The sequence below is a fragment of the Micropterus salmoides genome, unplaced genomic scaffold (genome assembly GCF_014851395.1).
Source record: "Micropterus salmoides isolate LMB-PRFRI ecotype aquatic unplaced genomic scaffold, ASM1485139v1 Ms_hic_scaffold_2974, whole genome shotgun sequence".
In the NCBI taxonomy this organism is placed as follows: domain Eukaryota; kingdom Metazoa; phylum Chordata; class Actinopteri; order Centrarchiformes; family Centrarchidae; genus Micropterus; species Micropterus salmoides.
Window position 1 is genome coordinate 296 of NW_024042233.1, and position 27997 is coordinate 28292.

At 39.9% G+C, this 27997-nt stretch overlaps 2 protein-coding genes across 2 annotated transcripts; one reads left to right on the forward strand and one right to left on the reverse strand.

Annotated features, from left to right (window-relative positions):
• Positions 1–863: 863 nt before the first annotated feature.
• On the forward strand, positions 864–12287 carry LOC119882201 (dopamine beta-hydroxylase-like; the record flags this gene model as incomplete). The annotated part of the gene is given in 9 exon segments (XM_038692194.1): positions 864–1040; positions 4663–4765; positions 6221–6387; positions 6514–6657; positions 9194–9232; positions 9868–9927; positions 10199–10326; positions 10681–10840; positions 11780–12287. Coding segments are annotated over 9 exon segments (1092 nt in total), but the record flags the coding sequence as incomplete, so codon positions are not given.
• Positions 12288–12350: 63 nt separating this feature from the next.
• LOC119882202 (sarcosine dehydrogenase, mitochondrial-like) lies at positions 12351–27687 on the reverse strand (the record flags this gene model as incomplete). The annotated part of the gene is given in 6 exon segments (XM_038692195.1): positions 12351–14378; positions 16491–16626; positions 17096–17264; positions 17494–17656; positions 20043–20136; positions 27541–27687. Coding segments are annotated over 6 exon segments (723 nt in total). The 3' UTR covers positions 12351–14249.
• Between the last annotated feature and the right edge of the window lie 310 nt (positions 27688–27997).

A 27997-nucleotide genomic window follows, 5' to 3' on the forward strand; every position in this document is an offset into this window, starting at 1 on the left:
TGCTCATTACTATGACAACTAGTGGCAAGTTTCTCTGTCTTTGCCTTAGTAGGCATTTCAGCCAATAATAATCATGAGAGACTTTTGAAATACACATCTCTGCTGCTCATGTTCTGCTTTGTAGCCATCAAACATGCTTTGTTTTTTCTTTATTAATTGGTCAGGAGGGAACTGTGCAATCTATGGATTCTTGGATCAACCACTTGCTTCACTTGAGCAGCTGAACCTGTCCCAGATAAACACAGGAGTACAGAGATCCGATGCTGCGCCCCGATATGCCGTCACCCACCCTGCCTCCAGATGTGCAGACGCTGGATGTCATTGCGCCAAATGTCATCATACCAAACCAGGAGACCACGTACTGGTGCTTCATACAGAAGCTGCCAGAAAACATGCCAAGAATCACATTGTTATGGTATGAATGCCTCTAAAAGTAGAAACACTTAACATGGAGTTTATGTACACACAGAGTGGGTGTTTTAGATGGAGATGGTGCACAAGGAGCTATTATTGCTCCTTGTTTACCAGCTGGGTCTAACAGCCAAGTTGTCATAGATAGAAAGAAGAAACACAAATCTAAGAAAACGTATGAACACAACAAACACATCACTTCCTTATTTATTGATCTATAAATAGATATGAATAAATGTGAGCAGATCCAGTACAAAAACCCACACAGTAGATTAAGCTATTGAAGCTACTGCACTGTATGTTACATATAATTAATTTTTAATTGATGTTTTTATTGACATACATGTCTAAGGGAGCCATATTGCCAGACCTTTTAGCAGTAAAAACACATAAGACAATGACTGTCTCTCCTTTCCACATCTTTCTTTTTCCACCTCTCTCTTTTCTGTCAGTATGAGTCAGTGATAACTCTAGGTAACGAGGCCATCGTGCATCACATAGAAGTGTTTGAATGTTCACCGGACATTCGCGATGTTCCAGAGTACAGCGGCTCCTGTGATGACAAGATGAAACCGGGCAAGCTCAACTTCTGCCGCCATGTGCTAGCCGCATGGGCTATGGGTGCTGAGGTATGATGGGAAACAAGACACCCACACACATCGTCTTACTTCTATCCCGATGAGCACCTTCTACTGTTTGTATTCACCCCCTGTTCCCTAAACCAACACTGAGCTGGAAGCATATCAACATGTACAAAAACGTTCAAGTCCTGACCCTAAAACTGACCCTTGAAGCTGTAACAATAACAATGCCATCATTTTGCAAAAGATTTAAGATTGAAACTGACAATCAAACATAACATCCAGATCTTCTATAACTAACAATAGAGGAGCACCCTCACAAACACCATCAGATAAAGCAGAATAAACACATGCATTGACAAGTTCTAAATACACATAACAGGTGTCTAATTGAAAAAGAGTTGGAACTCCTACGCGAGTGATATCCAAGCCTAAAACTAAGAAAATCCTGAACATACGATCCCACATGCAGCACAAGTCTATTAACAGCTCAGAGACAGTCTGTACGTGGGAAGCACACTCACATGCAAATACTTTCATTGAAAACCACATGCTAATGTACATTGGTAGCTTTGAAAAGGCAGAAAAGGTTTCATCTTGGCTGAAATTCTCATTCAACCATCTAATCTGCTAACTAGCGCATAAATATTGCAAAAATATAAAGGACAAAGAAATACAAATGTTTCTTTGTTCTTTAGGCTCTTAAATATATTATATTTAAAGTTCAACTACTTCAAATTATATTAATAGTAGTAACAAAAAATTACGACAAGTACTTTGAAATGGGTTGTTTGAAGTGCCGAAACTCCTCAGTTTCCCTCGGTTCTACATGTTTTAACCTCTTTTTGCTTATTGTTTAACATTTTCCCACCCACCAACTCCATTCTAATCAATGCCATTTCTAGCGAGTATTAGACTTAGATCATCAGGTGGTCAGTAGCGCAACTCTAAATGAATACTAATGTTAGTCCATGTGTACTATAGGCAACTGTTTGCTAACCTTATCATAATTATTCTACATACTTTTAGGTAAATAAAATAAAATCGAATAGAATGATTCAGTATGTTGTCACATTTTATTATCATGCAGTGAGATCCACCTCTTAGTTAACTGAAAAAAATCAAGTATGAAAAATCTAATAAGAATTAAAATATTTTAGAGGCTTTTTCTTGGAGTCTGGTTGAAATTCTCTGAGGGGCACTTATGAGTATTTGTAAAATCCTGACTACAGCCCCGACAGTCAGCTAGCACACTAGTCAGCCAGTAGTAAAAAAAAAAACACACAACAAAAACAAAACAATTGTTCATTCCATTAGTTGATTTTTGTTTAGCAAATGGAAACCCCAGCAACTACTGGAGTTGGAGTTTTCCAGATTTGAGATGGGGAACAAAATAATTTCACTTCTTTTTTAATGCAGAGGTCCTGAAAGGAGAACCACACCTGTTTCCTCAGCCAGCTAGTCAGTTAGTAATCTATCAGGCGTTAAATCACCCCACTTATGTACTATGGCTACCAACCAGCCGGCTGACCAAGCAAGCAAGCAGCCTGCTAGTCACATAAAGCAAAGCGGACAGGGAACGGTGAGCCTGTCACCATATTTCTCAGCTCTGCTCCCCACTGTATCACGGCCAGCCTGGCCCCTCTCTGATTGGATTATCTGCCAGCCAAACGAAAACAAGCAGGATGCCTTCTCTGAGCTGTGAGCTGTGAAGACAAGATTAGGTGGGAAATATTCAGGCCTCTTTCATCACCTCTTAATAGTGTTGTTTCATTCTCCCCGGCATCGCATCAGAAGGGAAACGTGGCCGTGCAAACACACAAAACAAGAGAGAAAGCGGAAAATGGAGTGGGGGAAGTTTGGTTGAGGAGAGAAACAATAATGTTTGACACAAAGGACAGCACCAGAGAAAAAGAAATGTGTGCGTGTGTGTAGGGAAGAAAGTAAGCCTCTAAGGATTTTACTTTTACGATATGATTAAATAAGACAATTCTTTCTTCCATTACAAACTGTATCAGCAGATGTAGCTTAAGGTGGACCTCCCTGAAATAGGTGAGGACACTGATGAATTGATTAAATCAAGATTCCTTGGTGATAGCGTGGAGATTTGATGCCCATGGCGCCAGCAGTGACTCAAAAATATATTCCTGCTACAATAAACAGAACAGTTCAGAATCCAAGAAGTGAAAGAGGAAGACTTAAGGCCCGGCTCAGAGACCATAGCTAATGTGGGGAAACACATGTGAGGGATTAACTTAAAGAAAGGAATTTTATTGAACAAAAGTAATTTAGACAAACAAATGTAACAAAAATGTTGATTCTAACAAATGCAGCTGGCAAAGACACGAGATTAACTACAACAATGCAAAATAAACACACCAACACAAGAACACACACACATTAGCCCCGGCAGAGGCCCTACCACATTATTAAAAATTCCATAACTATTTAATGTTTTATATTAATGCATCAATATTTAATGTAAGCTCACAATACAAAGCCACTTTAATCCTTGTTCACATTTCCTTTCACCTTGTGGCCTCACATTCCATCTCAGCAACTGGTAACTTGAAGCAATTTAAGAGAGACAGAGATATCAAATTTGAAGAAACACTTATCAGTATCTTAACAGTTACTTGCATTGGGATCTGGATAACACATCTGCATGACGTATGTCTAAAGAGTAGGACTGGAGAAAAAGAAAAAAGACCACCTTACAAGAAAATATACCTCACAAGTTCAACCAGCATCCCTGGGGGCCCGCCCATCCATATGAGAATACAACCTTTCTCGGTGTATAAATAATCAATAAACATTTTTTGAGCCAGATCATTGATTCCCAAAAGGCCTCAAAGACATTTAAAGGCTCCAAACAAGGAACATAGCTGATGCAAAGATTGAAATGATTTAAATTTACGTGCTGATGCTCAGTTTTCTGAATTATAATCTGTTTAAAAACAATATTCAGTATTAATAATCTAATATCTAATATAATATTCTTACAGTCTGTTGCTGTTGATGTGTATGGTTGGGAGTTTGTGAGTAGGCATACCTTTATTTTTAGAGGTCATTATCAGAAAATGGTAGAGAACAACACTAGAGCTAGAGAAAGCTACCTGTTATCTCTGTAGGATGGGCAAGAAGATGTAATGACACAATTGCGATTCCTTAGATAAACCACTTTGACAGGAGAGCACATCTTAAGTAGGATTTTAAGACACCTTACGGTGGGTGAAATTAAACTTTCTCAGAAGTTTGACAAACACCTGTCACATGCATGTCCTTCAAAGCTTAATTGGCACACACTTGCACAGGAATATACATCTGTGTGACTTCTTTTTGTTATCTTCTAACAATGCCTGCTTTGTCCAGAATGAGCAACGATGCTAAGACAAAGGCGTGTGATTATAATTTTGTTTAACCTCCACAAGTGGCCATGTTTAGACAAAATCTTTCTGACTCTCACATGTAATACTTATAATTGCGAAGATATCAAACCTACAGTTTCTGTAAAAAAATAAAAACAGGAATAAAATGCAGCTGTATTGTGACTTTTAATACATTTTTATTCAACGGCTCTAAATCATCTGGACGATACGTGAAGAAGAGTCTTTGCTACAAATTTAAAGTAGCTGTGCATAATGAATAATGTCTGTGTGTTTGCTCGCAGGCTTTTTACTATCCTCCCGATGCAGGGCTGCCTATGGGTGGACCAGGTTCCTCTAGGTTCCTTCGTCTGGAGGTCCATTACCACAACCCTCTCCTTATATCTGGTACACACAGTGCACACGTAAACACATAACCCTAGCAAAATACTGTTACACGTGCCCTATGTCTTTTTCTTTCTCTTGAAACACACACACACCAGCACCAGGATTCTCCACATCTCCCAGATGAGCGCCGGCCTTATCTTCAACAGAGCGATTCATTTAAAATTTTCCAGATATACCTTTTGATCTCGCCTGCACGAGTCACTACAGACTTTGCCTTCCTTATCCTGATCTGACCTCACAATACGCATACATCCTACATAACCATCTTCTAATTCTCCACATATCTTTTTTGTTTTGTTTTGAAGTTGTCTGTTACGGCTCATCATCTCTCGTCTCCCTTCAATCTGTCTTGCAGTTCAAAAGAGATAGAGCAAACAACACCAATAATCGAGCCATAGCAACAGTGCTGTGCTCAGTGATCCTGATTGAACTGTTTAGTTTAAGTATGTATGGAGCACTTTATGCATTTTAGGGTTGACAACAGAGAAATAATAGCATATGAGGGAACAGAGAGAAAAGGGGTGGCATGCAACAAAACCCCCTAGCAGGAGTTAAACTGAAGAATTAAACCACATGATTTGAATTTCTAATCTCAGTAGTATCACCAGAACAGCTCATAACATCTTAGGAATATTGCCAGACCGGGGTGGGGTCTGGGTTTTTTTTTTCTCCAGCAAGCTTTGTCCTTGGTAGGCTTAACAGTCCAGATAAACGCCAGGTGAATCAAAATGCTGCAGCATGTTTGTTTACCAGGCAAAGATAGAGAGCACACATTACACCCATTAAATTCTTTTGTGACATTATAATTTCTCTGCTGATTTTTCTATTGTATTGTTTTATTCACAATCTTATATTTGTTGCTCTAGAGGCAGTAACTAGTTACATGTTATATAGTTACTGTAATCTGTTACAGTTCCAGAAAATGCTCATGATTTCATTCATTACATCTGAAAATTTTCTGTAAAATGCTAGTCTATATGTTGAATAATATTAATTTTGTTTTTCATGCAATGTCTTCCTTTGATATTTCCAGCCACAGCCCTTTAGTTAAGTTTGCTATTGTGATGCTTTTGATTGGTTCTCATTTTTGAGTTTGTAGCCCCGCCCGTCTGCTATTTAAATTGCCTCTCAAGCAGTCTTTTGAAAATGGTTAACGGTTGAAAACATTTAATAGAAATCAAAAAGCAATTAAATGTAAAAAGTTACATTACTTTGATAAAGTTATTGAATTGATTACATTTTAAATAGGGTAACTTGTTACCTATTACATTTCCAATACAAGTAACCTTCCCAACACTGTCTATAGGTGAACAGCACCTTGCAGTAAATATATTTCTCATACATTCATACATACTTCATAGCCTGGTTTAGTGCAAAATTATTCTGTATTTTAATATGATACTAGTAAAGTGACGGCATGATATATTATAACATTCCACGATAATTCTCACGCAGGCCGTCGTGACTCATCAGGGATAAGGTTGCATTACACCCCTAGTCTGAGGCGGTACGATGCAGGGATCATGGAGCTGGGCCTTGTTTATACTCCTGTCATGGCTATCCCACCCAAACAACACACCTTCTACCTCAATGGATATTGCACCTCTAAGTGTACCCGGACTGTATGTATACACACAAATATATTAAAACATGTTTCTTCAAGTTTTGAATCTTAAAGCATAAAAATCACTTTTTTGGAGCTTGACCCTAAAAGTCTGTTTCTCTGTCTGTCTGCCTGTTTTATCTAGGCTTTGCCTCCAGGAGGAATCTATATATTTGCGTCCCAGCTGCACACCCACCTGGCGGGGCGTGGGGTCAGGACAGTTTTGGTGAGGGGAGGCAAAGAGCTGGAGGTGGTTCAGGAGGACCAGCACTTCAGCACCCACTACCAGGTGAGCAACAGCAGGATTTACCCAGAGGAACTCCTTTGTGCTTATATTGTATTAGATGGGATAAAAGTTAGTCTTACTTTACACGGAGCTGTGTGCGACTGGGACAAAGATTATCCTGAATCTGAAGTCTGAAGCTAGCTGTTTCTACTGACTGCTTCTACAACGTCCTTTAAAATAAAAACCTGCTATCTCATTACAATCAAGTCTTGGATTGTGTCTCTGATTTTGCAGTCAGTGACCCATATATTCATATTTATATATACATTTATAACAAGCTGAAAATTACAATCACATACTTCATGATCTGTTGTGTACTTGTTGAAGAGGAGTTTCTAATTATTTGTGTTTAAATGAAAATAATGTCCATGTGATCTTTTAAAAAATGGGTAAAGGGAGTGGCATTGTACAGCCCAACCTCACCACCTTAGTAAAGCCAGGCCAGACAGCGTCCGGACGATGTCTTGCATCGCTGACAGGACCCACCAGTGCTCCTTCCAGAGCTCCTTCCAGAGCTCCGCCTCTACCAACAACACGGCGCTGATCGCCTCCTCCTCCGCCAATCTAGCGGCTAACTCCACCACCATGACAGAAGAGGAAAAAGTTGTTCATGTTCATGAGTCAAGTTCAATGAGTTCAAGTTGGTTGAACCTGGCTGCAATCTTAAAACCGCGCTGCTGCCCCTTTACAGTGGTTATATTATGCTCATTTTCAGGTTCAAAATCTTAGTTAGGGGTTGTACCACAACAGGTGTACATGGTTTCATTTTCAAAAAACACCATATTTTTTGTCATACTGCACATTGCGGCAGCTCCTCTTTTCACCCTGTGTGTTGAACGCTCCGTTTGAACTACGGAGTGAAGCGTCTCTCTTCTACAAGATCTTTGTTGGGAGTTGCACATGCGCAGTACCTAGTTAAGGACTACTAGCCAATCAGAAGCAGAGTAGGACGGTCCCGAAAAGCTGGCAAACACGGCTTGGGTTCAGTCGTACATGTTGTCAGCAAGGGGTAAGCCAGAGATCGGACAGTGAAGCCGACCAAAACCTTCATGGTAGTGATGTGCGATACCACTTAATTCCTATCCGATCCAATACCAAGTAATACCCAGGCTGGTATTGCCGATACCGATACCAATACTTTTTACATATTTTATTTTTAGTTTAATGTGACCTCCCCCCTCCCGTTTCTGTATTTATGAGAGAAATAAGGAGTAGGGGCTGTAGCCCTACCAATTCAGAATAATAGCTGCATAATGACAAGACATCAAACTACTGTCATATTCTTTAATTATAGCCTAATAAAAATATCCTGCTCAGAACTGCTGCTTCATAACATCATCCTATTATTTTGACTTAATTCCAGATGTTTAGATGTTTAGACCATCCTGGTGACTGTAAGATACTTTTAATAAAACACTTTTAATAAAACACTGTATGGAGGGATCCATGTAGGCCCAAAAATGACGTCAAAACCCTGTGAAACCCCATCGCACATGAGAGATGTAACCGTATTGCTTAGATTATAAACTCTCGGAGAAAAAAGAAAACAACTATACGCTGCGTTGGTGTTTGGCAGGTGAACCTTGTAGGTAGGCTGATTAAACAGTGACGATCCGAGTCAGACAAGCACACTGAGCCGTGAAACTTTTTTGGCGCAGCTATGCAGCTACCAAACTTGTTTCTGCCGTTGTTCTAAGTCATTAAACCACGGTTATGCTGCGCGATCATGTGCAGTAGACGCTGGTGCCAACAGGTAGCCCTCTAGTAGTATTTTACTGGTCCAAAACTGGCTTCACTGCTCTCCATTTAAATCAGCGGGGTGGCTTTGTCCAATAATAAACTGTCTATGGTTGTCAGTGCCAAATCCGACCATACACGAACACACACACAATACTTGCCTAACCGTAACTCTAACCTTAACTGCACAAAACAATCAGCCTTTCCCCAATTAACTGCCCCCTCCCAACCACCCCCACCACACACACACACACACACACACACACACACACATACACACAGAACAGAGAAGGACATCTGCTAGACTGCTTGATAAACATTTCCAGCTGCTGTTGATGTCAGACTCATCTGAGTGTACCTGTGTGACGGTGTTGTTTCCAACCCTGAAGCCTAATTAGGCACATGAAGACTTTATCAAACCATTCTCAGCAAAGCTAATAGATCTTTTCACACACACAGCTAATAAGTATGAAAGCTGCCTCCAAGACAAGCATAAAGAAAAGCAACCAGTGTTTAATCTCTCTGTGTTTGAAATAAATCCACCGTACAGATGGAGGGAAATGCATTGGGAAAATATATATCCAATGGTAAAATGGAATTCTATTGAGACTTTTGAGGAACTTAAAGAAACCACTGTTCTGTTCACTCCACTAAGATCATTGTCAGTGTTTGTGTTACATACTTATTTCTAGTCATTTCATGTTTTCATGTCCTGATAGAAGAATACCCGAATCCAAAAAATTAATGCTGGGTGGATTTTCACTTTAATTTACTCAATCTCTTTTTGTCTTCTGTCTCATAGACGATTCGAGTTCTACGGAAAATGGCCAATGTTTTACCCGTAAGTATAAAGTCGATCACAATAACTGCATTTAAAATAACCAAAGGCATTTCCTTCGAGTTAAGTCTGTTATTATTCCTGGCAATTTTAATATCACTATATATCGTATACTGTATATTATAATGTTTTATTGCTGTACGTTTACTGTGTGAGTAGTGTCTTGTTGTTGTATTTAACCTGTGAAGCACCTTGGCCAACCTTGGTTGTTTTAAGTGTGCTATATAAATAAAATTGATATTGATAGATAGAGAAGAACAGAACTTTTACTGTTCTGCAAGCTCAGCCAACTACTTCAGGATTGTAGTGCTCCAGATGCCTGCCTGCCTGCCTGCCTGCCTGCACCCCCCCACACACTGCATTTAAAGTACTGAATTAAAATACTGATGCAGCAAAAGGTGTGTAAAGTGTAAATATATACAGGCTGTAAGCGTTGTGATAGGAAGTTCTTGGGAGACGAACAAGACAAAACCGCAGCAGCTGAGCTCAAAGCAGAATTCTATTTAAGACAGCCAGTTGTTGGCTGTCTTAAATAACAAGGCTTCTGTCCATACCGGTAATAGTATATTATTTTCAGTGGTCTTATGTTAATCTTGAGATATGTTGAAGTGCTGGTGTGTTTGTGCTTGATCCTGCAGGGCGACGTCCTCATAACAAAGTGTACTTATAACACAGAAGACAGGAGCAAGCCTACAGTGGTGAGCAGCACACTATAAATATACAGGACTATTTTTATATTGTAAAAGTTCACCTTCAGCACTGTCAACAACCACTGAATAACCTTGAGCACTTCTGTCTCTAATCTCTCCCCTGCCTCCATCTCACTCCTTCAAACTCACCATATTCCCTTCATCCTCGTAATCCTTCCATCTCTACCCCTTAATACCTACACCTGCTTTGTTTATATATATATATATATATATATATATATATATATGCTTCCCCATCCTCATCTGTTTGTCTCCTCAGGGAGGTTTTGGCATCATGGAGGAAATGTGTGTTAACTACATTCACTACTACCCTCGAACTAAGCTGGAGCTGTGCAAGAGCCATGTTGACCCAGGATACCTGCAGAAATACTTCAACTTCATTAACAGGTAGCACACGCACAAATCATTTCTCTCCCCCAAAAATCATTTGCTTGTTTCCCTTGTCCTTCACTCTCTATTTTTCATTTTGCATCTTCCCCCCCATCTCCTGTGTGACTAAGCAATTTTTGGTTTCAGCATTCATCCCTTCCCCCACCATCCTCCGCTCCCGGGAAACCAGAGTGATTACTTCTTTTAATCTCGAAAACCAGATGCTTTGTCCTTTAAAGTGAAACTGTGTTCTCCTAATGCCAATTCTGACTGCTTCTTTTTTCCAATTTCTTCCTCCTTTCTCAATCTCACTCTACCTCCCTCTTTTATCGACTTTCCTTCAACCCCTCTCTCTTTCTCTCCTCCCTCCAGGTTCCACGGAAATGACCACTGTGTGTGTGGAGAGGTTAGTGTGACGGAGCAGTATTCTCAGCTACAGTGGGACGCATTCACTGGAGAAGTGCTGGACTCCCTTTATAATACAGCACCCATCTCCATGCACTGCAATCAGTCGACTGCACGCCTCTTTCCTGTAAGTCCCCAATCGCACACACCCATGCTACAATCCACTGCCACCAAGCCCCCAGTTCAAAACGCAGACATTTGTTAGATGAACAGACAGCTTGTTAACTTGTAATATAAACAAACACACACACAATGTTTGGATCAGCAGCAATAAATCAATTAAAGCTCAAAACTGTGTAGAGGTTGTTTGTCAGAAAAAGCTTTCCCCTTGATGTGTGACTTCAGTTGTGCATGTGCAAACCAGGACGAATACAAGGCAAAGGCTTGTGAAGTTAAATAAAGACAATTTAAAGCTGAAATCACCAAGTGAAAGCCACAGCCTCAGACTCTCCTACTGCCCATAAGTGACCAGCATTTTACCCTCTCAACCTCACCCAACTGCAACATCTGACATACACAACATACAGCGCAGTCATTTTAGATTTCTTAGTTATTGCTGACATTTAAATTTAGCTGTGGACACACACAGGTACACCAGTTTTACCTTTTCCTGCCATCACTTGACAGAGTCCCGTCTTCCACTGCTTGGAGGGCCTAATGATGAACACCTGTTTTCCCTTTCTCCCTTTCTGAGAATGAGGAAATGATCAGCAGCGACATTACAAGCAGAAATAAATTGACAGACTGGCAACTGGCAAAACACTAAACTGGAAGGATGAATTTCACACAAAAACACTGCTACTGTAACGTTTGAGAACTGGACCTTGAGAAAAGGGAATAAAGCTGCCTTTTTACAGTCTTAAAGCTGTCCCATAAAAAAATACACAAAAAATTGCCCTCTCAAGTGTAGTTTTTGAAGACGTACCGTGTTTGATACATTGTGTAATGTCAACTATGTGCAGTTACCTAATAAAAACTGCTGTCTAAATATCAAGGACACTACCTTTTGTTTTTTTTGTTTTTTACCAAACAACCCATCTCCAACATCATATATCTGTTTTTCCAGGGAGAGTGGGACAAACAGCCTATACCAGTGGTTAACTCCATCCTTGAAAAACCTCGCTACCCCTGTGAGGGAGGAGCACTTCCCACCAGCCGACCCTTCACCCCCCCAGTCTGAGTGAGGGGGCATCAGGGCACACTTCAGCCCAAAGAGACTACTCCTACTCCTACTAACTACTCCTTCAACATTTATTTTGTTGCATTTTGTTCCCCATGATTGTGATAATGACTAACAAGCACCATTATGACATGAAACATTATTATGCTATATGGGGAATCATTTCATTCTGTAGTAAACTGTTTCATAATCACCGGCTTGAGTGGTAATAACAGTCCATCACTTTTTATAGTATTACACTTGTAATTTTCACCCTGTTTTGCGACATGCCCGTGGGTTCTTGCATTATTTGTATGTGTTAAATAATAAATGTCACAAAAACGTTGGCAGTTAAAGAGGGAATTTATTAATACACAAATTGTTTTGGACAGAATAAATGAATCATATCTTTCCATTGGTCATTTCTGCTCTTTAAACTGGTCAAAAAATTATCTTAAGACAATAATAACAACAAGGATAACAATTTTAAGAACTGTATTTAATAGCTCAGCATTGAAAATGTTACACTTTTAGCATTTAAGAATTAACTTTACCTGCTTTTCATCATAGAGGCATTTGCAATATTCACATCACAATATCGGAAGGAAGAGGAATTGTATAAACTGAATTAGAAAATACCTGTGGACATATTGTGGTAGGGTACCAGTAGTGACAGTGTTTTATCTGTCCGTTTCACATTTCCCATATAAATCTTGCTATTAACCTAAGCTTCTACTGTGAACAACCATTTCAATGATTAATGGCCTCCTGGGCAAATCAATGAATCACTCCACATTAGTAAACATTTTGTGCTGAACGTGCAGCAAAACTGAGGGGTAAATAGTAGCTGTACATACAAATGCCTTCTTCTGCTTTGACACACTTTTTTGGCTGCTGTTCACAAAGCGCATGTGATGAACTTTGGTTTTTGTTTGGCCTAAACTGTGCTTGTGTGGAAAATATAATGAATAATAGGTGTTTTATCTTTGTTACTACATTTCACATCCACATACCTGCACCTGCATTAAAAGACATGAATCAGTTATTAAGGTGCTTAACTAGTGATTTCTCTTCTTGTTTTTTTAATCACAGTTTTCCCTGTTAAAACTGAAAGCATAGTAAGACATTTCCATTCCAGCAACCATGAATTGTCGACAAAAAAAGTTTTTATACACACACACACACACACACACACACACACACTTGATTCAGGGTCATTTACATATTAATCACACAAGTCCTACACTAAAGTCCAGTTATTCTCACTGTACTAACTTCATGTTTTGAATTTTAAGTACTAATTAGTAATTAAAGGGACTAAGACGGTTTTAAATATGCTGCTGATGCTTCACAGAAAAAGTACTCAAGAAGCGAGTATGCCCCATGAACTGCTGGGAGGGCTTGAACGTGAAGCAGATGCACAATGTGTTGAGTTTGATTTAACAGCAAAACAAGACAAAATGAGAACTCCTAAGGATGCCTGAATTGATAGATAGCCATATTAAATCATAATGTATTTATTACAAAAAAACAGAGAACTGAGTTTGCCGATAGCAGCAACAGAAGTTTATCACCGCAGAGCAAAGCAACCAGGGGACAGATCAGAAAACAAAGCATTGCTGTAACAGCTGCTTTCTGATAACTCTTGTCTTTTTCTGTCATTTTTCTCCAGCAGTGTTATGTCCCCAGCTGGTGCACTGTGCCTCAGGGTGTTTTTTCTCCCTTTCCCTGCAACTCTGATAAACACTCAGGATGTCTGCCTAAGATTTAGATACCATACAAGCGAGTAAAACTCTGTTTTTAGACATTATCATCATCAGTACAAACATCAGTCACTGTAATCTGAGTCAAACTGCCTGAAGGGCTAGTAGTTTGATAATACTTCCATTCCCTGATACAGTACTCCATGGCCAAAAAATCATACATGCAACCTTGCCACTTGAAATGTCCAGTGACATTAAGTAGTTACAGATTAAGGCACTATTCTGAATTAGCCTGTATGAATGTTGATGGACACAAAGATTGTTCGGTTTAGTTCCTATTTCTAAAATTAAAAATGGATCATGTGCTGCTATTTGAGTCCTTAAGATAAATCCATGATCAAAAATTAATTTTTACATTCAGTTGACCCAGTTGTACGGGTAAAAAAAAAAATTTGATTAGTGGAGATAACACACTCTTGAATTTGTCTTCATATTGAACGCTGTTGCTCAAACCCAGAGCAGGTATAAAAACAACATTCAATCAACATTTGACATTTATTAAACACTAAAACAGCTGCACCTGCATGTAAAAAAAAAAAACTGTTGCACCTCTCTCAGCCTCATTCTCCAACCAAGAGTGTTATTGCTCAGGTTTTTTACATTTGCAGTACTTCTCAAGCATAGATGCCCTTGACACGTTTATTCTCAGGGTCAAACGGAGATTTGAGGTGGGCCTTGGCCTTGTACGTCACTCCCATCCTCTCCAGGGTAAACTTGCCGCTCTGTATGAAATCAGCACTCACCTGGTAAAGACAGGAAGAGAGAGCGAGAGAGATGGGGTGAAAATGAGAGGCAAGGAAACAAAAAAAAAAGACAGAGGGAGATGAGCAAGGAAAGGAGAGAGTGGTGGAAATTTAAATTTTGGTAGATGAGGAGGACCATGGAGATTAAAAGTGAGAGTGAAAATGAGGTGGCCAATTAATCCAAACTCTTTGCAAAAACTCAACTGGCACAGCACTCCAGAACGGACAATTTCACGGCGTTCATATCTGACAGAAGAGAACGGCGCAAGAGTTATAAAACGCTGAAAGCAATTCATTCACTCATGAGTCAATGTCAGCTCCCTCGTAACCAAGAGAGCTAATTTTGACTCCCTTTCCCCCTTGCAGTTCTCCCACTGATCTGTCAATCTGTCTCTCACACACACACACACACCTCTCATCGCCACTTAGATGGAGCAGTATTGTGGTCAAAGGCTCTATTTAACTGATAACCTTATTCAAGAACAAAGCCGCTTTCGCTCCAGCTTAAAACGTCAGCAGCCATTTGACATTGGTTGATGCCCTTACCTGAGTTTGAATGGGCAAGTATTACACACACTCCAATGAACTGAGACCGAAGGCCAGGTACATCGACCAGCCAACGGATCCATAATGTACCTGTATTTGGCCATATTCAGTGCTCCCTTACAATCCTCTAAGTCCCCGAACCAACCCTGCAGCCTGTTGCCAATATCACTGTATTCTATGAAGATACATACAGTACATGATCCCAGGTTTCTGAGGGGAAATTAAGTTCATTCTATAACTAAATACAAACTTTTTTTGTCATTTGTTCCTATTACAACACAAAATGAAATATAAGTGTGCTTATTAATTTCAATTAAAAGAAATCAGTTACAATTCATTAACAGCACCTACTGCAGACATTTATCGCAAAGGTGCCTTCCTGCAAGTAGGCGCTTCATGATTTCCAAAGCACAATTCAACTTGTTAAGGGTTATGCAGTACAGACTTAGCATTGACATATTCTCGTGTAGGTCTTCTTAGGAAAGAAGACACTTAAAACACACACACACACACACACACACCCCCCTGCAGAAGCCAGTGGTGTGATTGTAGGGGAAGTGATGTGTAATGCTAAGTGACAGGAGATTAGATACCAAAGACTTGTGTGTGCACATGAATGCACGTGTGTGTGTGTCTCTGTCTTTGTGCACTTGTCCACACAGTGAATTTCCAAACTAAAGTGCTCGACAAAGCTAACGGTCAATCCGCTTTGTTTCCCTGGTTACAACTCGGGGATGGATATTAAACAAATGAGCACACAGAAACACAAAGGCAGACATGTTATCACACACACACATGCACGCACAGCATGTGAGTCTACTGAGCACACACTCATATATCTAAATATATCTAAATACTCTGACAAATCACAGAAGGATTGTTCTATTTTTCAGAATCTAAAACACAGTCTTTGCTTTGGAGCCAACCACTTCAACCAATAATAATAACGATAACGACTCTCTTGCCTCCTCCTTCTTCTTATCTGATGTTCCATCTGTTACCATCTGGACCTGACAGCTGAAAATACCTGAAGTACGCTCACATTTACACCACATAAATACAGTACTTTTCTGGTTAAGTGTATGTGCTCATTCCAAGCATTAGGGAAATTATATAGCCAAATAATATTAAATATCAATAACAATAATAGTATTATCATATACCATTATAATATGATCATATACTATTATAATAATATTTACAAATTATCTATTATTGAGTCCTCAAGTCATTAAAAAAGAAAACTGAATTAACACTTGTCTGATCATTTCACCTTAATTTTGTAGAATAAAGTTATTTTCTTGGTGCTAGTGAAGCAATCTGTCCTTTTTCAGTCTTCTTGTCAAGATTTTATTGCACATTGCTAATCAATACACAGAACAATTGTAGACAAGTGGGATCTCACCTCACTGTAAAAAGATTTTCTTTAAAAAATTAGGCAGAATATGAGACCACAAAAGACAACAGCCCAGGAAACAAAACAAAGGTATGAAAGAATTAAAGACATTACTGATAAGACACAGTGTGCGAGTATATGTGTAAGTGTTGTGTGTCTAATGTCTTTACCACTCCCCCATCAGGGCTGCGGATATATCCATAGCCAATAGTTTTGTCGATAAAGAAGCCATAGTCAGAACGCCGCAGGTGACCAACGGGAACGCCGTTACGGAAAATGGCCTCCAGACCGAACATCGGTACTTTCCTGATAGAGATAGAGAGAGAGACAGACAAACACATACACACTAATCATGGATGTTGGGCCCAAACAGAATATGCCAACTTTGACAATGTCTCTTTCACACAAAAAAGTAATGTTTTTATGATAGCAAACTGTTGGGTGCTTGCATCTCCGGAGCAGACATTTGACATTGCATCTTACAATCTAAATTAAGTCAAATATTTTGAATGTTTTGTGTTTTTCAGACAAAAGTCTACAAGAAAAAGTCATAAATGTATCCAAAGTTTCAGTTTGGGCCTGTATTTGCCAAAGAAAATGGAAATCTTGGGAATCTAAGACGTTAAAGTGGCTTCAATACATGAAGCTTTATTTGAGAATTATTTTTTGTCTTCTAAAATTTCCCACTATGTGAAAAATTTCTGATATTGTAAAGAAACTTTGTCCAGTTCATGAATTTCTTTCTGACTAGCTTGTAATGTCAGGCTTTACATACTCATCAATGGTGAAGCAGATGATGCGCCTCCTCAGCCCCTCCTCTTTCTGTTTCTCCAGCCTATCACGGCCCTGGAACGGGATGGAACTCTTCAGTTTGCAGGTGAAGGCTAGCCCCGCCTCCAGAGGTGTGTCATCTGGGCGAAGGTCAGCGTGCCAATGTCTGTACCCTGATAAAGAGAGGGAGAGAAAGAGCTGAGACATAAAATATGAGAAGCAACATAAGATGGGGATTTGAGCAAAAAAAGTCAATCAGTCTAATCAATATTTATGTTATCAACAATGGAAAAAATGTAACGTGAGAGGTGGCTCTTGTGGTAACACACCACAGGGTTATTTTACTGGCTGGATTTGTTATGGATATGATTACATTATTCATGACGTCTTATTGGAAGTTACCTTTCTCTATGCTGAGTGAGTCGATGGCCCTGTAGCCGGAGTTGGTGATGCCGTGCTTTGCACCAGCAGCCATGACAGCATGGTAGACTGGAAGGCAAGAGTCTTTGGGAATGTGCAGCTCCCAGCCGAGCTCTCCGACAAATGACAGACGCATAGCTCGCACCTGGATAAGAGAGGGGAAGAGAGGAGGCTTAGAGAGATGAAGAGAGGCATGTAGAGGACCAAGCTGCCATGCCTCTGCTTGTGTGTGTCTGTGTGTGTCTGTGTGTGTGTGTGAGTGAGAGAGACCAGCAGAACAAAATAGAATAGAGTAGATTCAAGGATAAGTACATAAAGAGAGAAACAGGGGAAATATAATCTCCCTTTAGAAATGAATGTTGTGTCCAAAATGCCTGAAAGACATTACATACATAACATATTTGGGGGTTAAGAGAATAGGTCAACAGTGCAGAGAAGTTGGCAGAGATGGGGCCTGAAAGAAATTAAATGAATGACTCTGAAAATTGAGGCACTGAAGGTAGAAAAGGAAACACTACAAATATTTATCAACCTGGCTGTTATTCTCATAATTCCATCCATTGTGAGTATTTGTCATTTTACTCAACACCTCCATTGTAGAGATTTTTTTTAAAAATGCAGTAAGAACGGTGTTGAATGGGGTGAGCCTCCTACAGCCACCGCAAGAAAATTAAATTTAACAGATATCATCTCAAAAAACGTCTTTCCAACTGCAAGTAAACACAGAAAGTAGTCCGCTGTAAATCACTGTGGCTGCTGTGGTAAACTGCTCAGCAGCTGTGGAACAATTACATGCAACTAGAATCTGTTTATCTTTAGTGGCAATCCATGAAAAGTGCGCAGTGTGGATGCTGTCATTCCATTTTTGAAATTCGGAGACTTGCAGGCACAATAATTTGGCAGACAGGTCAGCTATGCAGTCTGCAAGAAGATTTACAAGCATTTGCAGGGGACTACTTTTTGTTTTTTATTTCACTCACTAACAAAACCATGCCAATAAAGATGCGTATTTGGAATATTATATTGTATATTATGGATGGAGGAGAGCCGAGATGATGTAGGCGGAATGGAGTAAGGGTCCAGATGGAGGGATAAGGGATGCAAGGATGATTTGATTACTGAGTTTAGATTTTTCATGTATCTGCCAGGATATAATAGTCACAATAGATACAATATGAGAATAACACCCAGATTGACAAATACCAGAATGGCTTGGATGCAAAAAATATAAGACTGACAGCATAAGAGAAAAGGAAAGTAAGAGAGTGAGAAAATGTGTAAGGGAGTGAAAAAATAGGAGAGAAAACTCTCTCCAACAGTTTCCCCAGTGGGTGCTGTGACAGCCAGGCCATCTGGCCAGCCAGGGATCACCCTGGGCCCCATATGTACACCATGAAACTCTGGGGAGGGAAGTACATGTAGGCCTGCGCTTATTCACAACACACACACACTCCACCAGATACACAGGCGACACACTTAAACACACAGAAACACATGCATGCCTCATGCACACTGTCACTCATACATTTATCAGGCATACATCAAACACAGACACACATAGCACAGACAGACACAAGTACAAAAAATGCTCATAACACCTATCACGCATGCCAGCACACTCGCTTGAACTGGCAAGTTGGGGAGAGAGAGAGAGAGAGAGAGAGAGAGAGAGAGAGAGAGAGAGAGAGAGAGAGAGAGAGAGAGAGAGAGAGAGAGAGAGAGAGAGAGAGAGAGAGAGAGAGAGAGAGAGAGAGAGAGTCTAATGAGCTATGAGGGGAGCAGAGGGCAGAGGGAGCGCTCTGTTCTCACAGCAGTGCAGCCATTAAAATGTCACCCAGACGAAGCCGGCAACCAGCTGGAACACAGCACAAGCAACACGCGCACACATGCACAAACACTTCTGCAGAGCTGTGAGAAGATGCTGACTGCAATCACTGGAGCGTTGCATAATTCACGCAAGAGCAACTAAGACAGAGCGAGTGTGCATGGACATATGTCTCGCAGCATGTGGCAGTTGGTCTGAGGCCAGGAACAGTGTAGAGGTCAACCTGAGAGGCTGGAGTCACATTCCCTTACAGCATTATTGTGAGAAAATGGAAAGGAAAATACAGCAAAGTATAATTATACAATTTCCCCAGTGCTTGAAAACAACAGCGCTATAAACTTTGTTTTGAGTTTTTGACTTCAGGCGAAGATGTAGAAAGAGATAGAAGGCGGAAAGAAGGTAGAGAAAAACAAAACATGTGGACAGACTTTACTTCTAAGTAAGTCACAAGGACGACTTAAAACCTGCCATCTGTCTCACACACACACACACACACAGTCTATAATCTCTGCTGACTGAGTCTTTGAAATAAGACACCCGTTTCATTCAACAGCATGTGATTTGCATAGAATTTTGTTAGTTTTTTTTAATTACCGGCATTTAGCTAGTACTGCTAGTACTAAAGCTAGGGTTATTTTGAAGTTGCTAAATGTACTATATACAATAAATGTAGAAATGAGTTGAGGCACTGAGTGTGTGTTCTCACCTGATGCCCTGCTGCGTTGACAACTTTGTGGGTAGAGAATGGGAAAGCTTCGTTGCTCAGGTCTGTGTCCAACACTTCCTGAAGAACCTCTCGACTGCACATAAAGAGAAAACACAGGAACGTTATGAACAGCAGTAGTAGTAACAAAATATTTTGCGTTTACACCCGTGCAACTGGTGTGGTGACAGATGCTTATCTGTATCCTTTGCAATAATCAAATCAGACTTTTTAAAAAATATTTCAAGAAAACATTACTACAAAACTACAGCAGCACCTCTTATATTTGCTGTAGAAATGTACCATGTCTCCTTCTTCCACAAACACAAACACACACAAATCAATATTACATAAAGATGAGTCAACAGAAAAAAAAAGGACTAAGTTTAGCTTACTTTGCTACTTGTGTGTGTGTGAGTGGGCAGGTAGAGGCCTTTTCTAAAGGATATTTTTGCAACAGTGTGGCAGGAAGCTACGGTTGAAGGTATTTGGGGAAGGGTTCAAGTTACGCTTTGTGTGCTGTACATGTTTGAGCATCTGTGTGGGTTATTGACGTGGTAATGACTTGATGTGGAAGTTTGTGTGAACAGGGTGAGCGGTTATGGTCATCATAATGCAAATAAAATATTTCTTGTACACAGTACATGCATGATTGCAGGCATGTATGTCATGTATGTGCTGGTATGATGCACACGCTTATATTTCCTTCAAGCTGTCGTCCGATTTCTGTTTTCTCTTAAGCAATGCTTTGTTCACTGAACTCAAGAGCCTAAGAGCAATGCCAATTAGCTATTTATAATCAGTGAATGGCTCTGTTTGTGTGTGTGTGTGTGTGTGTGTGTGTGTGTGTGTGTGTGTGTGTGTGTGTGTGTGTGTGTGTGTGTGTGTGTGTGAGGGAGTCTAGCAACCACCAATTTGTTCCTCTGACTTGCCACTTAACACACACACACACACACACACACACACACACACACACACACACCCCTATCTCACAGAGGTGGTGGGCTGAGGCCGCGTATGTGCTTTAGTAATGATCCCTATCGATGGAGGACCCAGATTTTTGAAGTTGTGAAGATTGTTTTATTCTTAATCAGATTCCGTTTGTTGCCACAATGGTTACCACTCGTAATGCTTGCACATTTTCCCCAAACCATACTTTAAAGTTCGTTAAAGTTACCGGCAAACATGGCAGCCTACTAACAAATTAAAGTTGTTGGAAAATGTTCGTGATGCAACTTCTTTTATTACATAACGTTAGTTGTTCAAACGTACAGTGACCTTACCATGTAACATTAAAGGTAGTGTTAGCTAACGCTACGCTTGCTAGATAACATTATGCACCAATTAGTTGAACGTGACTTGCATCTATTTGTCATTAGCTAGATTTGACTCATATTTGTATTTTTATTTATGCTTGCAAATGATGCTCGTTTCAATGTGTAGTAGTCAGTGGTGTGTAACCTTACAGCCCGTGTCTGGGCTGGAGTTTCTCACCATCTTCTGTCTGTTTCTACCCCTAGCACTGAACAAGCGGAAGACATTCACAGATTTAGGCTTCAGCTTGTTTTAAGGCTGTGCATCATCACGATGCATCCCGACCCACCTAATCACTAACTGAAGAAATCAGGTTAGTGACCCATCCTCTATAACAGTGCTTAATTTATGGTCCCCGAAACTATTGATGGTATCATGGGGAGGTGCTGTGTCAAATTAGTTATCACAAAAAAGTAGAAGGTACGTTTAATTGTCACATTACAAGAGAGTTGTAAAATGAAATGTGGTTTGTAACTCTCATACAATCTACAGTATACAAAAACAATCATAAAATGGAAATTACAATACACAGAAATAAACTATATTCTATGGTGCAGTGCTGAGGATCAATTTGAGTTAGAGGACACTATGCACCACAAAAGTGGAGGTTGCCATTATTTCTACCTATTTTCTTTCTGTTGTGTTACTGTTATCTCAGATCATCCAGTTTATATAATATATTAAAGTTTGGTGTCAACTGTAAAGTGTGTCAGCTGAGTAGATCATTTGAGATGAAAAGGAGCCAACAGCCTGGGTCTCTTCTGTGTATAATGGATGTAGTTTTAATGTTACTGAGCACTTCATTGGATTTAATTGGAGTAAAGTGAATGAGTGAGGGGATTAATTATGTTGTGCTTCTCTTGTCTCAACAGTGTCCATTGCAGCTAGAAGTCTCACTCCTGTTACAGAAACAGGTGGGTCGGAACACAGTGATGTGATTTATCAAATAAATCACCAATCAATAGGGATGGGTATCCCTACTTGATACCTTTAAGGTATCGACCGTAACAGTCCAGTATCGAGTGGTATCAAAACGTCTCCGGTCAAACCAGTACTTCAATCGATACTTTTTGTAAACCGATTGCGGCAAAAAAATACTATTTGTATGCTTTTGCTTGCAGCCAAACATGCAAGTAACACACGGAAAGAAAGAAGATCACACCTTTTTTCTCTTGTGTGCCTGCACCTGCTTGTAAGTCCATGTGTGATTTTAACAGCCGCTCACCTTTGGCTGAAGTCTCAGACATGTTCGTCACTGTTGTAATTTTATCACTACAAGCTTGGCTTTCCGTTGGTTTCATCTACTGGTATCACTGAAAACTAGTCTGTACATTTTTATTTGCTTTTCAAATCACCGATCAGATATCAGAAGTAGTATGTGTGATCAGCTGGATGTGCAGTCTCTCTTTTCCTCTATTTGCTTCTTTAGACTCTTAAGAGTAGTTTAGTGACTTGTACAATGAAGCTATACAAAAAAGGCAGAATAGGAAATGTTTACAGTCTGTAATTACAACGTAGATCTATTTTAATTTTGGTTTTGTTGACAGTAAAATGGCCAATAATAGCCTATAAACTACACGTGTTAGCGCAAGTTCACTCATTGATTTAATGATAACTTATTATATCCACGTATTTAACCTGCAGTTAACTCGCTTCGCATGTCTTTCCAAGCACACTATTGGATGATAAGTACATATAAGTTTGCACGCTCCTATTGCCTATTAATAAAGTTACTGATAAACAAAAAATGGTCAAGAAGTACGAGTGGCAACAAATTTTGTTTCATTTGTTGAAAACTGTAGAAGTTGTCCTCCCTCGATAGGTATCGTCTAAATATGCAAAAACTGCCGTTGGCCCACCACCGAACAGGGTATCACATAATTTCATATATTATAAATAAGGTTCATAATTACAAAACAAATGATAGAGCACCAGTTTCACCCTTGGAGCATGCTGCCAAAGCTATGTGAGACAAAAGCTGCAAGTTAATGGACTCCCCACTCCAGAGACTTGGAATGAGACATCTCTGGGAGATAAAACTTGAGACGAGCACATTTCCATAAACGCTGTAATTTCCTCTCTCCTCAAGCTTTAAAAGAGATCAATTTGTTGCTAAGAAACAAAACTCAAACATTGGAGGATCGATTCTCTGCAATTCTTCATATGTGGCAGAAACAATGACGAGGAGCTGAGAATCATTACAGTGTTGTGCAGAGGAATTACAGATGCCAATCTTGTTTATGCCATGAACACACACACGCACACATTTGTCTTACCATCTTTGTGGGGACATCTCAGTGACATAATGCATTTCCTAGCATGTTAACCTAACCATAACCATCACAATTACATGCCTAACCTTAACGCTAACCTAATTCTATCCTGAACCCTAAAACCAAGTGTTAACCCCTAACCAGCCTTTTAAACTTGTGGGATCCAGCATTTTCCGCGCCACAAAGCAGTTCGGTCCCTAGAAGTATAGTAAATCCCAGTTTTGTACACCACGAACACAGTAAAACACACACCCACACAAACCCAACCACACACCCACACACAAAACCTCTACAGATGCAAATACAGACACTCATAAGCTGAGTGCGCTTTGGATGCTCAAGAAAACTCCATAATAAAAAAACATCCTATTGTGAATGTATCTATAAAATGAACTGCTGCTGGTGATGCACTGCTTTCTGTTTTGACGTAAGCAATAAAAGTGATAGGGAGAAAAAAATCTGGAAAAAGAGGACACTGAGAAAAGGTGATTGAGCAAAATGGGAGGACTTGGGAGGGAAGAGCAATAGAGTTGGATAAGATCTAAGAGAAAAGAAACTTAGGCGAACAGAGGATAAGAAAAGCCTCAAGGAGAAGAAATCGACTAAGCCCACACAGAGAACAGAGTGGCCTAACCCTGCTGCTGGTATGAAGGAAGAACAAAGATGGAGGGTGGCGAGGTGGGGAGGAGAGGAGGTGAGAGGGAAAGGATAGATAGATGAGAAGTTCAGAGAATGAGATCGGGAAGAGGTAAAGGTGGCCTGGCTTGCTCTTTGAGTGAAGTACAAAGGGGAAGCTGTAGGAGCAAGAAGATAGTGACAAGCTTGGACTACATCCCATGTCCGAATATGCGATACCCTTTTGCACGTGTACAGTACACGATTTCTCATCCTTACATGAAGAAATCAATAGATGGTGGTTCTGATGGACAAGAGTAAAAAAGGAATTCTGTGACGTTTTTAGTTTATGGTTCAGTTCAAGTAAAATCCAAAGAATTGCAAAACCACAAAAGTGAAGTTAAAGGGAGAAAAATGTTTGTGTGAAGAATATGGTCTCATACAAATGTAATTATTACTGTTGTTAAAGATGAAAGATATTAGGTATTGGTAGATGTGGAATTTTTTGTCATACCATACAAATATCTGAATGGCCTACATTTTAGAACAGCCTTTGATTTTCAAGTCTACCAGTAGTAGTAATGCAAGATCACACATCTCCCCTTCTCCAGATCCTAGAACCTGTAGGATCAAACCCTACGGGTGCTTTTAAATTTAACCAAAGTTACAGTGACACACACACACAATGGAAGTTGCTGAATGTTATCAGCCACAAGAGCAAGAGATTTTCCAGGGCTTGAAATAAATCAAACAGCTATATACGTACTTCTTTCATACATAAACACTGCGTTTGACAGCATTCATATAGCATACTACTGTTACAACTTAATCCTTGGTCGTCCTCGTTCAGGGATCTAAGCTGTACAGTATAATTTCATAAGACATTATAAAGACTTAATATTTAGTCCGTGAAAGTTGTCAGTGCAGTGTTTCCACTAGTGAGTCATCATGGCAGACGGTGCAGGTGAAGAGATGTAGGAATAAGATTACCTTTCTATTACAAAAACATAATGTGCCAATCTAAAATTTAATATCATGTTGAACTCTGAGACTGAGAAAAGCAGAGTTTATTGTTGAGAGGCCTTAAATCAGTTAATAAACACCAGTATCTACTATGAGGTTATAGTTATCCTATAACAATTCTGTACCCAGGTATATTATTTGGACCCATTTTGCAGAGAAAACACAGAAAGATATGTTGTCTATTGCGTTACAAGACGCAGACACGGTGGATATTTACAAGCACGGACCAGGTAAAGAGAGAGTGAACAGTGAACACACCAGTGAAGATGGTTGGTTTTGATCGTTTCTATGGGCTACATCATTAACAAACCTCCTCCACATGTGGCGCACCGGCTGATGTGAAAATGAATCGCAGGTGGTAAACTCCTTCTGTGACTTTTTGGCAACTTTATAAAACATACTTCTGATGAAGAAAGTCAACAGAGCAGACACATACAGGGAGAGAGCAAGAGAGATGTAAGCAGTTAGAGCAGAGACCAGAGATGTAGGTGTGGGTGTCTGTGTGTGCGCGTGGGGAAAAGAGAACTGAAGGGAAAAGCAAGGTGACCAGATTCAAGTAGTGAATAAACACTAAAACAAGATGGAGAGTGAAGTAAAATTTAAATGGTGAAATAAGAAATAACCTACTAGAAAACAAACAGATTCCATCTGGTAGATGTTGAGATTAGAGATCTCCCGAGCCAATCCAAAAGAATCCAGGAGCTGATCCAGGCATATTTTAATGGTGTCAGCTAAAATAAAGCTGATAATTCAATTCTTCACTGGTTAAAATGACAAATTTCCCATGCAGCTGAGCAAATGTCTCTATAAACGCTGAACCCGAGAGTAACTGGATATGATGCCAAAATTAAACTTGTCTGTTGGTAACAGTACATTTTCTATGATTCATCGATTAATAAAATGCATCGACACAAATTCTTTGCATCGATGCTTCGTTTAATCCATATAACTAAACACAACAGTGTTTCACACGGACATTTATTACTGTCGCGCTTACGCTGTGAACACGACGTGATTATAATGGACCTGTTTGCAAAGTGGAGGAAGAGAGAAAATAGCGAGGGACAAAGAAGAAAGTGTCCAAAATGTCCTTTCTTTATAATAACAAACAAAAGACGTTGCGTGTGCAGGATCACTCGTTTCACATTTCACGTGTATTCTTGACAAAACGTGGTTTGGAGACCAGCGTCGGGTGACACAGCTGCTGTCAGCTTGTGTAGTGTGTGACCCCCTGTCACCGATCAGTCACGTAGTGTGAACGCCACAACGACTTCAAGACTCCCATCACATGACTGCAAGTTGTGTAGTCTGAACAGCACGGTCATCGGCCGACGCTGAAAGTCGTGTAGTCTGCACGAGCCTTTAGTATAACTTGTATATGTGCACTTGTGATGTTTGTGTTTGTAAAGCAGCTGTCTGATTGTTGGTCTGATGTTTACTATATGACACACTATTAATTTCCGAAAGGACCAATAAATATCTATCACCTATAAACATGCATAGCTGATCCCGAATTTTTTAAAAGTACTTCTTAAACGATGCATCAATGAATCGAAATAACCGATAGAAGCTTCAAATACTAAAATCATCGTTAGCTGCAGCCCTACTATAATCTATAATAATTTAAGCTTGCAAACTTAATAGTTTATAGTTATCAGGTCAAAATCAGTATCAGCAGATACCCAATATTAAAAGGAATCGGATTGAGATCGATTGAGAAATAATTTATCTGGACATACCTAGTTGAAATATTTCACCAGATAACTGAAAACGTTGACCTGCTGGTGGTCTGAAGTAAGCTAGTCATGGGTCAGTGCCAGGTTCAACGTTTTAAACCCAACTGTTGTGGACACAGAGAGTGCAACTGCAACTAATCTTTATATTTTATCATTCACTCAGTTCAAAAAATAGATTTGAATTTATCATGAAACAGCAGAGTTACCCATGAACCTCCCTGCTCCTGTCTCCTGTTTTCAACCCACCTCCGCCCCTGTACTCACTCACCTCTTCTGCCCCTGGCCAAGTCTTGAAGATAGGCTCTTAACCTGCTTTCCCTCTTATCGATCGAACAGCTCGTCTTTTTTCCCCACCTTTCATGTGCAGTATGTGATTCATAACTCATCTTTGGACCAATCAGTTAATTTTTTCCCCCCGTCTACCATTCTTTTTTTGTCACTCACTCCTTTTCCTTTTCTCACCTGGATATATAATCCTGACAATGTCTCCGTTCATTCATAGCCCTCTTTCATCCCTCTCTCCTCCTTTTCTTGTCCTACCTCTTGGGTCCCTGGATGCTGATCATCCCCATGTCCTCAGAGTGGTCTGTCAGCTGGCAGCGGAAGCCTTGGTCCTGAAGTACCGTTTAATATGGTTCCAGTTGTGTTCTGCTACACCACCTCCGATGGCCAGATAGTATGCATCACCTGGAGGAAAGGCAGGAAAGGAAAGAAATAAATAATGATTAAGTGATGGTTTTCCAGAGGTGGGACCAAGTCATTGTTTTACAAGTCCGAGTCAAGTCTCAAGTCTTAGCACTCAAGTCCCAAGTCCAAACCGATCATGACTGGCAAGTCCGAGTCAAGTCTCAAGTCAAGGACCAACAAGTCCAAGTCTTAAACTTTGAGTTTCGAGTCCTAAACAACCCATAATGCGCTCTTCACCAAATGTAAAACCATTTCAAAAGTTTTATAAGTTAAAAATAAAGAAAATGTATTGAATGAAGCATTAGCCTGT